The 14,842-nt window shown below is 33.7% G+C and overlaps 2 protein-coding genes across 6 annotated transcripts in view; both read left to right on the forward strand.

The window, feature by feature from the left end:
• Positions 1-14,842, forward strand: part of LOC145312129 (uncharacterized) — a 97,921-nt gene that overhangs the window by 43,884 nt on the left and 39,195 nt on the right. For all 5 annotated transcript variants that reach the window (XM_080151272.1, XM_080151273.1, XM_080151270.1 and 2 more), the window contains 13 exons: positions 246-414; positions 941-1,388; positions 1,861-1,941; positions 2,562-2,627; positions 3,159-3,239; positions 3,618-3,683; positions 8,006-8,763; positions 9,168-9,264; positions 9,605-9,763; positions 10,934-11,021; positions 11,240-11,346; positions 11,903-11,973; positions 14,078-14,148. In XM_080151272.1, the coding sequence (XP_080007398.1) occupies positions 246-414; positions 941-1,388; positions 1,861-1,941; positions 2,562-2,627; positions 3,159-3,239; positions 3,618-3,683; positions 8,006-8,763; positions 9,168-9,264; positions 9,605-9,763; positions 10,934-11,021; positions 11,240-11,346; positions 11,903-11,973; positions 14,078-14,148 (2,262 nt within the window). The remainder of the gene's footprint in view (positions 1-245; positions 415-940; positions 1,389-1,860; positions 1,942-2,561; positions 2,628-3,158; positions 3,240-3,617; positions 3,684-8,005; positions 8,764-9,167; positions 9,265-9,604; positions 9,764-10,933; positions 11,022-11,239; positions 11,347-11,902; positions 11,974-14,077; positions 14,149-14,842) is intronic.
• The window catches only part of LOC145312130 (lysosomal phospholipase A and acyltransferase-like), a 138,560-nt gene continuing 124,337 nt past the window's right edge, over positions 620-14,842 (forward strand). The window contains exon 1 of the mRNA XM_080151275.1: positions 620-651. The gene's annotated coding sequence lies outside the window, so the exon portion shown is untranslated. The remainder of the gene's footprint in view (positions 652-14,842) is intronic.

Consider the following 14,842-nt stretch of genomic DNA (forward strand, 5'->3'; position numbering starts at 1 on the left):
TATCTTTCTGACAAAAATTCTGAATAAAAAAGTATTTTCACTTTCTTCTTATGAACTCTCTTCATATTTAGTTATTAAGAAGCTTTGGTCAATAACAAGTATGCCATCATCCATAAACGCAAAACTCAGACTAATCAGACTAAAAGCTCCATATTGGACAGACGTACAGACCGCCACTAAATGTAAAAATCTTCACTTTTGAAAATATTTTTTACTTTATTCTAATAAAAAATATTAATTTTTAGTTCAGAAAGAAAAAGAAATTATAACAGCAAAACCGCCTCTTCCCAAAGATGACTCCAAGGACAAATCCAAGCTTAAGGCTGAACAAAAACAAAAACTGGAAGCTGAAGCTAAAAATAAAAAGGAAATGGAAAGGTTGAAAAAGCAGGAAGAAAAATTGAAAGCCAAAAGGCACAGTTCATTACTTAAAGAATTTAGTTTGAAAATCACAATCTTAGCTAGACCAATGTCATCTAGCTTAATAGGATTTTATTATGATCTGATTCCTTATTATTTCAGATACGTAGATTTCATTTCTGGCAACTAGAAAATACAAAGAAAATCTTATTTTTTTGAAAATTATGTTTGAAAATTTCAAGTATAATAATAAAACTAGCAAGCTAATATTGCTTGATTCACTTCTACAAGAGACAAAATGAATTGAAAATGATTGCTAAAATCGAAATATGTCATCATGTCTTAGAATAGTTTTTTTAATAGATTGAAAAACATACTAACTTTGAAAAATAATACCTAATGAAAAGAAAAGCAAATACGTTTGATTTTGTAAAACCACTCCTGAAGTTAGTAAATTTATGGCTATTTCGATCAATTGCTCATCAATTGCTCATTCAACATTAGATAAATCATAATGTATAGGGTATAGTTAATATTATTAGATATTCAAAATAAATTTTTACATTAATGAACTGTAAAGGGAGAAGGAAGAAGAGAAACAGCGCAAAGAGGAGGAGAAAAAGAAAAAAATTGAAGAAAAAAAGAAATTAGAAGAGGAAAAAAGAAAGAAAATTGAGGAAGATAAAAAGAAAGCTGAAGAAAATAAAAAGAAAGCCGAAGAAAATAAAAAGAAATTGGAAGAGGAAAAGAGAAAAATAGAAGAGGATAAAAAGAAGTTAGCTGAACAAAATAAAAAGAAAATTGAAGATGAAAAAAGAAAGATAGAAGAGGATAAAAAGATGGCCACTTTAGAAAAGAAAAAGAAACTGAAAGAAGAAAAAGAAAAGAAGAAACAGGGGGCTATGACACCAGCAGTTAAAAATAAATTATCAGAACCAAACCTGAATTTGACTGTGGAAAAGAAGGATTCAGAAACTAATAAATCTAGCAAGTCACTCAATAAGTTATCATCAATTTTCAGTAAAAAGGTAAAGATTCACTCATTTAATGCCTTAAAATCTTTGGTTATTTTGTAACTGGAAAAAGTGTCACAAAAATCATCCATGTTACGTCATAAAATGTGGGATTATCCATTTCTTTTTTAGAAGTTTTCTTTCCCACTTCTCCTCTCATCTCCCTCATTTTATGACGTCACAAGGCTGAATTTTGAGACACTTTGTCCAGTTACTTTTACTGTGGATGGAAGGGAAAATGGACTGCAGATTACAATTATTCACACATTCTTGCTTTAAAACTTTGGGTACTTTTATTAAATCTTGATTGGTTGGTTAAAACTGGCAGAAAAGTTAAAAAGTCCCCAAAGTTAATGTTCTAACGAATAAAGGGTTATGTTTATTGTTATAAAAATTTGAGTCCAATATATCCTCTCTTTAGAATTTAAAGACAAGTAAGGGAAAAACAAAATAAAAAAGGAAACTCTAACAAATATCCTAAATTCAGGAAAAGGCCCCCAAAACAAAAGCACAACCCTATGATCCAAATGAGCTAAGAGAATTTAGAAGACATTTTTCAAATAATCAGGTAATTTTAAAGATGTATGGCTTACAGGTAATATAGCTGTCTTGTTAAGTAATTTTAGATATTATGCTCTAGTATTATTTCACTTATTGGTAGAATGACCAGAATCAAATCCTTTAATGATTACTTTATGTTTTTATTATTATGATTAAAACTTTATAACAACTAGAATATATAGTTAGAATCAAAATATGATCACAGATTTGTTAATCTATAATACAAAGTAGAACGATGTCTGTCTGTCTGTCCGTCCGTCCGTCCCTTAAGATCTCAGTAACCACTGAACCGATCGGATTCTACTCTTCAGGGAATATACCTACTGGTCCTGTGGTGTTTTTAGGCTATTTTCTTGGGGGTGGGACACCCCCAACCCCCCCCCCAAAAAAAAAAAAAATCCCCCATTTTTTTTTTGCTGAAAATTTCCTTGGTCCTTTAACGAATTTCGGCAAAAAAATTTTTTTATCACCTCTTGGGTCAAAGCCCCTAGAGGCTAGGAGCGAAGCCGCTAGTAAATATATATAATAAGACCAACAATTGTCATAAAAGAAAACAAATTGAAATAGAAAGTTTTTTTAAAATCATATTTTAATGAACAATATCTAATGTATGAATTTGTACTGTAGGGAGTTGTGACTGTGGAACGGCAAAACACGCCACCCCTATCCCCAGATATCAAATCTAAATCTCAAGTAAGACAAAACTATATATTTCAATTGAAGAAATACATAGATTTAGTTATTAATTATTAAATTATTATATAAAATCAGGATTCTAAAGGGATGAGACAATGGTCAATAGATAGATGTACATCTCCAATAATGTTACAAAACATTACCCCTTCTTTAGTTTACAATTAGTGGTTGAAACGTTCGGTAACTCAAGTATTTGAAACAAAAATCAATAAAAGTAGCCAAGGTTGTAAAGCCAAAGAATAAGAAAACAAAACATGCATCATATTATTATAAGACTTTGGGGACTAGTGTAATAAACTGCCCAATGTCTCTCCATATCTGATATAAAATACAAAAAATAAAGAAGGTTAGGAATAGAAATATCCTAAAGTTGTAAGGTAAAAGTGTGACCTAAAGTATTGAAAATTACATTTCATTAAATTAACTATCAAATAGCCATTACAAATGACAAACAGACCTAAAGTCCTTCTTGTATAGTAGATTTTCTATTAAGGCATTATTACACAAAGTTTGAATTTATGATTTTAGGTAAAAGAAACCAAAACTAAAGCTAAGCCCTATGATCCTAATGAGCTGAGAGATTTCAGACGACAGTTTTCAAGTGAACAGGTATATAGTTAAAATCTTTAGTTTTAAACATCAATTGTTTAAGTATTCTCTACCCTAGATAGGGAGGAACGTTTTCTGATTAGCTTAAATCTTGACTGAATTCTCAATTAATGTATAAGTATAGATCTATAATAAAGGTAACTACCTGTATCCATGTTGGGGACCTTTTACGTCTGGTAGCAAACTGCTTTCTGCTCTTTTAAAGAGAATTGGCTGTGTTAATATTTCAAGCGATATCGACTGATATTCAAAGGCCCATGAAAATTCGGCACCGGGTCTACGGGACTAGGGACCTACAGTTATTTAACCCCTTGATACATAACTTTTTGCTAACTCCAAAGATCTCGGAATTGAACCTAAATGTTTAAATATGTATAGGGTGTTGTACATGTGGAGCCACAGAGAACTCCTCCTTTGTCACCAGAAAATAAACATAAACTTGAGGTACACAATATTTTGGGTACGGGGAGAAAGTCGCTATAAAAATGAGCAAGTGACGTCATAAAAATGAGGGAGATGAGAGGAGAAGTGTTGGAAGAAAAAACCCAAAAAAGAAAAGATGGATAATCCTTCATTTTTTATGACGTCACATGCTGATTTTTTGAGCGACTTTCTTCCCGTAATATTTTGGAAGCTTTTTATAGTGCCTATAAAAAATTATTAATGACAGGCCGATACACCGACTAAATTGCCAATTGCAGGCTAGTATACTTTTAAATCAGCCAATGGTAGGCCAGTATAACGTCATTTTTAATAGGCACTATAAACTGCTTCAATATTTTGTTAACAAGAACAATTATATTCGATAGAAGCACTACAATTCCGAAAGGGGGAAAGAACTAATCAGAGATTTCGCAAAAGAAAGAAATTACGACATTTAGAAGTATTCTTAAAGTAAAAAAATTGAAATACAGCATCCCATAAACATTAAACATGTATTAGTAAGTTCAGTTGGAATTAAGAAAAAATATGTAAAAAAGTGTCTGTCTTTGGAAACTATTCGATGTTTAAAATTAAAACAAATAATGATAAATTATTTTAACAATAAAAAATAAGATTTAAATTTACTGAAATTTCTAATACCTGTTTATGGGAAGCTTTATGATTTTAAAAAATGTACTAAACAATTAAATTCACTGGAAATCGAATCTTTCTCCTCTTTGTATTTGTGTTACCTAGTCATATAGCTGTCGTGTACTAATCTTCAAATGTTAAACATTTAGTTCAAAATTTATCCAAATATTTTCAAATCAGTGGCGTGCGAAGCACTTTGTCTAGGGGGGGGCATTTTGAAGATTTTGTAAAATTTTGCCCCCCCCTAAATCAAAGTGCCCCGGGGGGGCACTTTGCTTTAGGGGGGGGCATTTTGATTATATAGACTAATTTTAAAAAAGGGCGTTTTATGGGGTGGGATTATTTGATTATGGGACTCCTAGTTCTTATCCCTTCTTCCCCATCCCTATTTCCCATTTATATCCCCCACCTCTTCCCCCCCCCCTTCTCTCCCCATCTCTCTCCCTCATCCCTTCTCCCCACCCTGCAATGACCGAAGGGAAGGGAGCTAGAAAGCATCTTTGAAAAAATAGTACAGAAGATAAATTAACCTTCCCCCCCCCCCCCCTCCACCACAAAACATTTTTAATGGGTGGAAGGGGATGTTATAAAATCTCAGCAGGAAGGATGAATAACCCCATTTTAAAAAAATGGGGGGGGGGAGATAAAAACACTCATTTTGGAAATAATTTACCAAAAATTAACCTAATATGAAAAAATGATATTAAATATTTCTATATTGTATGACAACAAGGATGACAACATCTTTAAGTAGCAAAGCACAAAAAATCATTAATAAGAATACAGAAAAGTAGATTTAAAGAGCATCTGTTGAAATAAATATATATTTTAGGTAGAAAAAGTCACAAATCCTTTTTCCTGTATTTTACTGTGAACTGCAGTAGATCCAAAAAATTACTTGTCCTTTCATTGTGATAAAAAGCAGAAACCATTAGGAAGGGCGCGAAGCGCAAATTTTTTTCTTCAAATATGCAGCGAGGGAGGGGTTTTTGGGCTATTTATTACACTAGTCCCCAATATTTCATAGGAGAAACCATATGGAAGGGCGCGAAGCGCAAATTTTTTTCTTCAAATATGCAGGGAGGGAGGGGTTTTTGGGCTATTTATTACACTAGTCCCCAATATTTCATAGGAGAAACCATATGGAAGGGCGCGAAGCGCAAATTTTTTTCTTCAAATATGCAGGGAGGGAGGGGTTTTTGGGCTATTTATTACACTAGTCCATAGGCGTCCAAGGGGGGGGGGTAATGGGCCATTTGGCACCCCCAAACGATTTTGGGGGTGCCGTAGGCACCCCCAAAATTTTGTGAACAATACCCCCCCCAAAAAAAAATTACCCCTACCTTGGGGGTGCCTTAGGCACCCCCAACGATTTTGGGGGGGGTATTTACCCCCCCCAAACCATTTTGGGGGGGGGTAATTACCCCCCCCAAAATAAATGTTCTTTAAAAAAAATTTTTTTGGGGGGGTATTTACCCCCCCCAAATTGAATGTTCTTAAAAAAAAAATTTTACTGAAAATTTTTTTTTGGGGGGGGAGGGAGTAATCCCCGCCCCCCCCCCCTAAAAAGAGTCATAGTGTGACTCGAGCCTTGAGGTGTAATATATTTTATTGTCTTTTTATTGTCTTTTACATAATTTGCATCGTGGCAACGCCCCTTAAGGGGCAATTCGTCGTATTTTTAAAATGGCTTTTGATAGTTTATTTTAGGATAGGTTATATTGGTTTAGGTGATTGCCCCACATGGTTAGAAATAGGAGAGAAGCTTGTGTGAAAAAAACGAAGAAACGCCCTTTAAAGAGCGTTGCCACAAAAGGGACTATACCCCAATATAGTCCAACCAGTTAAAACAGTTCTTAACCATGATAACAAAAAATTTAATAGTTTGATCATGTTTTATTTGCTTGGGCCTTTATAAGGGCTAAAACCATCCCGGGGATCTATGATGTAATTGTAAAGCACTGAAGATTCCATAAAATAGATACCTAACTAAATTAAATATTTCATTAAATAATGAAAAAGAATTTCTATAGGCGATTTCTTTTGGGAGGATGTCAGAGTGTCTCAAAACTAGTTATAAAACTTACCAGGACCTATAAGACGCTTCACTTTAAAGTATAATCATATTGGTTCATTGGTTAGTGAGTTAATTATTGTATTTTTATGTTCTAAAGAATGAGATACTACTATATATTTGAATAGTAGTGGCGCCCTTAGCATCTAAGAACTCGTGTTTTCTAAAGAGTAAAAAGGGAGGAGAAAAATAGCCTAAAACCACTCAAAGGATTGACCTATAATAGTATGGAACCATCATGGGATCTATGTGAAGCTTTCCTAAAAAGGAGAACTCAGTATTAAAAGTAATGAAATCTGAAGCTATAGTCAAATAAACCTTACTTACTACTTTATGTTATAGGATAGTACTTATTAACTTAATAGATTAGGTAGGTGCTTTTTTTACATAATTAAATTACCCCCCCCAAAAATTTTACCCCCGGGGTAAATTAGTTTGGGGGGGGTAATTACCCCCCCCAACAGATTTTGGGGGAGTATTTACCCCCCCCAACAGACTTTAGGGGGGGTAATTACCCCCCCCAATCAAATTTTACCCCCGGGGTAAAAATTTTGGGTGGGGTAAAAAAAAATTTCGGCGCGCTTCGCGCGCCATTTTACCCCCCCCAAACACGAATTACCCCCCCCCCCTAAAATTTTTTACCCCCCCCAAAAAAAAAGCTTGGACGCCCCTGCACTAGTCCCCAATATTTCATAGCAGAAACCATTTGGAAGGGCGCGAAGCCCAAATTTTTTTCTTCAAATATGCAGGGAGGGAGGGGTTTTTGGGCTATTTATTACACTAGTCCCCAATATTTCATAGCAGAAACCATTTGGAAGGGCGCGAAGCGCAAATTTTTTTCTTCAAATATGCAGGGAGGGAGGGGTTTTTGGGCTATTTATTACACTAGTCCCCAATATTTCATAGCAGAAACCATTTGGAAGGGCGCAAAGCGCAAATTTTTTTCTTCAAATATGCAGGGAGGGAGGGGTTTTTGGGCTATTTATTACACTAGTCCCCAATATTTCATATACAATTTTCTTATTCGTTGGCTCAACAACTTTGTGGACTTTAATGGAATTTTGATTGGTTGGTTAATTAAGTAGAGTTTCCATACATTTCATCCACTAATTGTAATCTATATAAGGGGTAATTTTGTGTATCATTATTGGGGATGTACAAAATTTCGTTGGTAAAAAGTTTATATTATACAAAATAAAATACTTCCTACAACCTGGTTTGTTATGTTCAGTGAAAAAAGATTATAACCTAATTTCTACACTAATTTAAAAATTTGGTAAGGTTAAATGAATAGTAACTGTCGGTTTGGCGCGAAGCGCCAAATTTTTTTTTTTTTTGAGTATTTCTTGATCTTTTTTTTGGAAACTGGGATAGTTTTGCTTTTTGTAGGGTAGGGGGCAAAAAGGGGCATTTTTGTTGACCAGGGGGGGGCAAAATGGGGCATTTTTTAACATTTAGGGGGAGGGGGGGCAGGGGGGGCGGTTGCTAGGGGGGGGCAGGGGGGGGCGTTTTGGTCGCTAGGGGGGGCGATTGCCCCAAATGCCCCCTTCGGTTCGCACGCCACTGTAAATTCAAATTTAAACATTTTCTTCCCTTTTACGAATACTTTTACTTTCAGAATAACAAATCAGAGACAGAAACTGTAGAATCCATTGAAATAACAGTAAATGGAGATCATGAAACATCAGAAAAAGCAACTACTATCAAGGTTGTGGAAATTCCTATTGTCTGTGAAAGTGATGACACAGCTAAAGCAGAAACAGATACAAATGTTGTCAATAAAGCTGAAGAAGATAAACATGATAATAGTATTTTTATTACAAGTATTACTGAACAATCTGAACCATCAAAAGAAGAAATTAAAACTGATCATGAAACACCAGACAATGTTGACACTATTAATTTTGTTGGAGATATTGATCATGAAAAAGAAACAGTTGATATTAACATTGAAAAAGAATCATGTGATGAAAATCAAATTGAAGAAACTAATCATGTAGAAAACAAAGTAGTTGAAGAAAAAAGTAACTTAGATAAAAATATTGATGAAGAAGGTTATGTTCATATTCCAATAGTTGTGGAAACTAATCAGAAAGATGCAACTGATAGTTTAGAAGTTAATAAAGATTCAAATATCAAAGATTCTGCACCAGACAGTGCAGTGAAACCAACAGCTGCTGATGAAGACACTAATACCACAATTGAACTAGAAGACTCCATAATCTCACCTTACCTAGAAAGTCAGAAGAAACCGGAGACAGAGAAAAAGAAAAGTTTTATCAAGCAGTGGCAGGAAGAATTGAAAGAGTTTTTCTCCAAAGGAGATAAGAAAGACAAGAAGGATAGTGCAACAGATGTGAAACATGACAAGAAAAAGTAAGTTAATTATTTTTTTATTATAAACTTTCCTTGTTTAAGGTAAAAAATATTTTTTTTCGAAAGAAAATTGGCATGATCCCTTTTATACTACCTACTCTTTGTTTTCAAACTTATTTCTAGCTCCACTTGGAATCTCTAACTATAACTCTAAACTATTTCTTTTTAAAAGTTTATGTGTTGTCTTTTAATTGTGTATTTGAAGGAAGAGGAGAAGTCAATTTAATTCTATAAGCGTTTTATCTTGGAAGGGAGGATGTAATCTCCTTCAAATTAATTATAATAAGACCTAAAAGAAAATAAGAACCATATAAGTTAAGTTCTGCGGTGAGCGAGATACTTTGCTACAAACACAAACACACAGACAAGATATCCTATAACTTTTATACATACTTTCTTTTCAGAGACACAGATTCCAAGGATTCCAAAAAGCAGGTAGAAAAACAGAAGGATACATCTAAAAAATCTACTGCTGTTGCTGAAGAAGACTCTAAGCTAAAGGTTGGTAAAAATAAAATTTATAGCATACAAAATCAGGGCCAGATTTTGTTTCTCGAGTTATAGAGTCACTAAAAATTAATTTTGATCTGATATTTCAAACAATGGATATAGAATAATCATACGTTGATATGTGACAGGGGAAAGTTTTTCGTCAATTTAGGTTGCTAAAAGAAACCTCATTTATTGGTCAGATAGTTCATCCAGTAGAAGGGGAGGAGTTGGGGTAAAGAGGGTATATGGGGGGCATCTTTATTTTAGCCAGCTACGAGTATCACTTATTAGAGTACATGAAAATCTGGTGCAACATCCAAGTAAAAATATATCGATTTCTCTAATTTAGAATAAGAAAAAGGGCGGAGAGACAGATATTGAATCTCCAAAATCCAAGGGGAAAAACAAGGAGAAACAGATTTCAGTGAGCGAAGATGGAGGAGATAAAGCTGAACCAACTCTACAAGAAATTGAGAGAAGCAAACGTCTACAGCGTAAACAGTTGCAGGTTTTAATACATCTATTTCAAAAGTAGTAGGGTGTATGTATGTTTGGCAATACAAAATTAAGTCAAACTTATTTATTAGAATTTAAACAAAGTTATAAAATAAAAAAACAATAAAAATTACTATAGCAATTAACATCCTAATCTGTTCTGCCCGGGTAACCATGAATAGATCACTATGGATTTGTCTACTTTGCCCAAAATAGATTAAACAAAAGTATCCTGGATCCCTTTTAAACTTGTAGGACCTAGGTTTTACCACTAAAATCATTGAATACCAAAGTTTAATATGATACATTTACAAATTCATTTGTCCTATATTTGCGTATCTTTAGAAGAACATTTAGCATTATTTGAAGGCTTCGCCCTTTGCTTATATTTTTTTCAATAAGTTTTTTCTTTTAATGTCATCAAACTTAAAGTTAGAATAGACTCATAGAGAAACCAGTAGACCAAGAATGTACGCATGTTTAAAAAATAGAAATATAAGAAAAGAAGCATATTCTGAACCCTTTTTTCGTCAAATCTAAGAAAAAACATTTGTAGCAGACAAAAGTATTGTTTACTTTCGACTCAAGCTGATGTGGATTCTTAAAAAATGATAGACTCGCTACTCGATAGTGAGGCAAAATTATTTTTGTCAAAAATCATCCAAAAGCACATTAAAAATCTACAAAAATTAAACAAAATCATATGTTAATAACCCTTTTAAGTTTTTATTTAATTTTGTAAATTTTTTTTCTCTCGATTTTTGAGGATTTTTCTCAAAAATAATTTTGCCATACCAGCGAGTAGCCATCCTAACATTTTTTAAGAACCCACCTTTGTTTGAAGCTTTCAAATAGAAAACGAAATTTTTGGGCAATTAATTCTAATTCCGCAAAGCTTTCTACTAAGAAAATATACTCTTTACAGCTGACTTTTATCTATATGTGTACACAATTTCAAACAATGAAATTAAATGTATGTACCGATGCGATTCTCCTATTGTCTCAATCAGACATTACCTCTCTTTCTTAGTACCTTTATTGTTTAAAAAGTACAAAGAAAAATGACCTCTAATATTGGAATTAGTTACTTTTTTGTATATTTTGATTCATAAACCTTTTTTTAAAATGATCAAACTGTAAGCTGTACAAAAACGGACCATTGATTAACCTATGATATACTCAGGAATCAGAGGATTCGAATGAGAATAAGAAAAGCCAGGGTTTCAGAAGTGGACCTAATAAACCAAGAGTGGTTGTTCCCTCACCTAAAGGTTAGTTTTTAAAACACCATCTTCAGAGAGGGAGGTGAATTTAAATCATGCGGGTCCCCAAAGTTTAATAGATACGCTTTCTTATCCGTTGGATAAAAAACCATAGTAAATCTTGATTTGGCAGTACAAACTAACAGTGTTCAAACTTTTTACCTAATAACTTTAATTTACAGTAGGGGTAATTTTGTTTATCATTATTGGGATTCATCCTTGTCTAGGTATCCCTCGTCCTGAGCCCATCAGCAGAATAACGGAGGCATCTGCTAGAATTTCAACAGATAGTTTGTCAGATGATGAGTTCTTTGTATCTGATAAAGATTCTAAGGTAGATTATTTACAACCCGCGACAGGTGGCTCAACACGCATCGGATCCGCTCGTCGTCGTGGAATGGGGTTTGGAATCTGGACACGACACGCGTTATGATCAAAGACATTAAAGTGTTTTTTTACTGCAGCTATGTCTGATATGCGCGATATCAATAGTTAGAGTATGGGGGAATGCCTTATGGCACATAAACAGGCGCAACTCAAGACCATGCACAGTTAGGACTTCTCAGACAAAGGTCGTGCAATAAAAGGGTTGGTTGTCTGTTGGATGTTACTTAACATAATAAGCACCAGTGGGCGTTAGTGTTTTCTATCCAACTACAAGCATCCGATGCGAGAGATGAGAGAAAGGTAGATATTATTAATATGACAGACGCCCAGTAGACAGAGAATGCTTGTAAGTTTAAAAACTATAAGGTGAAATAATTATTAAAACACTTTTAATAAATATATAGTTTAAAATCTCTATGGTCTCTGGTAAAAAAAAGTAAAATTTCTACCAATTAGTTTTTGGGGGTTGTAATGTTTATCTATTTAAGATAAATGCATTTTAGGGACGTGCACATTCAATTGAAGAATCTGAAGAGTTTAGAAAGGCTGTGGATTCTTTTGAAGAAATTTACAGGTTTAATATTAATTTAATATTTTTGTGATACATTATAAATTCAACCAACGGCTTCGGCGCTAGCATCTAGGTACTTTTTAGTGTAAAAAGGAGGCAGAAAAAATAGGCTAAACCATCTAAAAAAAACGCGCGGCTAGAGCTAACTATATACACAGTTAGAAACACTTCTTTGTAGAAAATATATTTCGCTTTATTCAAGCCTTCTCAATTCTATAAAATAATAACCACATTTGCAAAAATTCTTAAGAAAACAACAAGCTTTATACTAGTTAAAATCAATATAAGTTTAACAAAAACCAGGTTAAAAATATTAAACCATCTAGGGGCTTAATTTTAAAAATGAATCGCATAAACCATCCCAGGACCTATGTAAAGCTTCCTTTAAAAGAAGAATTCAACCAGTTTAGTAGTTTTTGAAATCTTAAGCTTCAAACAAAACAAAAAACCTTACTACTTTATATAATACTAGTGGCTTCGCCCCTAGCCTCTAGGGGCTTCGCCCATGAGGTAATGGAAAGTCAACCCTCCAGAATAATTTTATAGTTATATTTTCAAAAAAGTTATTCTTTGCCGAATTACTCTTTGGTAAAATTAAACCCAGGTTGTGCGCCTTATGCACAAAAATTTCAATTAATAAAAATTAAACCCAGGTTGTTCACCGTATATCTCGTACGGGGTGAGCATAAGCGAGTACCCTGTATGCGGCGCAAGCTCTGATAGTCCCACTGATTGGACCACATATACACAAAAATTGAAAACTCTCCTCTGTAAATTTTATTTAATACCAGCTATAATTGCAACAACTTTTATAAAGATGTCAATTTTTAAAAGTTACAAAAAGCCCAAAAAAAAATTTTGTGAAATTTTTTTTTTCCTTGGGGGGGGAGGTTCATGGGGGCTTCGCCCCATGGTGCAGTGGGGTTCCCCCAACCCAATTACTGGTTTTTGTTTACAAAAATAAAAAAATTGGAAATAGGGATTTTTTTATTTGTAGGGGTGTTGGGTGTCCCACCCTCCTAGAAAATAGCCTAAAACCACCAGAGGACCAGTAGGTATATTCCCAGAAGAGTAGAGCTTAATTTGTTCAGCAGTTACTGAGATTTTACAAAAAAAAATGTAAAAAATTTTTTGAGGGGGGTGGTTTTTTTAGTTTTTGGGGGGGTTGGGGGTGTCCCACCCCCCAGGAAAATAGCTTAAAACCATCACAGGACCAATAGGTATAATCCCTGAAGAGTAGAGCCCAATCGGTTCAGCAGTTACTGAGATCTTAAGCTTCAGACGGACAGACAGACGGACAGACGGACAGACGGTCAGACGGACAGACGGACAGACATCAAGCTACTTTGTATTATAGATTATTATATGTATAAACACATTTAATTTTTTAACTATTTATTGGCGGAATACATATGTTTCTCTATAAAAATAGATCATCAGTTCCAATTAAGATGTATAAAATAAGAGTTAAAAAGATATATGTCCATGCATTTTGAATCTTTTTAAAAGAATAGGATTATGCCATTCATGTATAAAAGGGAAGACACCCTCCTTCAAAATAGTAAAAAAAAAACATCCCTATGACCCATAAAAATCGTCACTATAATGCCAGTTAGCAAGATCGAGAAACCCACAACAGACATACATACATTCTGTTACTATTGAAAAAGGAGTATTCAAATGATTGTAGAATATGCATTAGCTTTTTAAGGGCCTATTTTTTTTATTTTCATGCTATTAAACAATAAAATCAATTTTAACTTTTTTACAGGCATACTTTGCTAGTTTTAAACTAATTAATAGTTATTTCTTGCATCGAATTATAAACGGCTTTCCGCGGATATAAAAAGTACAATTATGAGATTAAAATTAGTTTTTTAGCCCAGAGGTGCCGAAGGCACCGGCTAAAAAAACTGGTTTTAATCTTATATGATTGTACATTTCTATATTCGTAGAAAGCTGGATATAATATGATGCTAGACATAGTTTTTTCGTATTGATGAGAACCGGTTCCTATCTACCGGATTCGAATGAATACGAGAAAAAGGTTATCTTTCAAAATGTAGGTGTACCTACCTATTTATATGTTTTTTTTTGTTTGTTTTAGAAGTGAAAGCGGGCATCAAATTGTGAAAACAGTAAAAACATCAGAAAAATCTGGTCATAAAGACACTTTTGGTAGGTCATATTGTTTTGAGATTCTAAGTAACACACACAATTGCATAATTAAATCTTAAGGGATAAGACAATGAACGATAAATTAATGTAACTCCAAATTGTATTGATTGCAATTATCGGTTTAAACCTTTGGACACTTTTATCATCCACATTTGATATTAACCCCACAGTTTGTTGTCTAACAAATGACAGAACGTTTTTACAACCATTGGGAGGGTAGTATAATCAAAATTACATTGTCCCATCCCTCTCTGGATACAAATAATTAACCACTAATACTTTATTGATTTTTTATGACGTATTTATATAAACAAGGATGATAGCATTAAACATTAAATCTTAAGGGATGAGACAATGAACGATAAATTAATGTAACCCCAAATTATATTGATTGAAATTATCGGTTTAAACCTTTGAACACCCTTACTATCCACATTTGATATTAACCCCATAGTTTGTAGTAAAACAAGGATGACAACATCCATAAAAGCGAAGCGCTGAACGGTAGGACAAACGGACATGAACACTTATATAGTGTCAGAACTGAATAATCAGAATATAAATGTATAAAAGTCGAAGCAAAATTGTGAGTAAATTTGTTGAAAAACTGCTTGATACAGGACAATGTTTATGGACATACTTACATTCTTAGGACTTGATTATAGAGTTGCTTCACTTATAACATTATACTTTG

This window comes from Acartia tonsa, chromosome 2 (assembly GCF_053477335.1).
Source record: "Acartia tonsa isolate MP-2025a chromosome 2, ASM5347733v1, whole genome shotgun sequence".
Lineage (NCBI taxonomy): Eukaryota > Metazoa > Arthropoda > Copepoda > Calanoida > Acartiidae > Acartia > Acartia tonsa.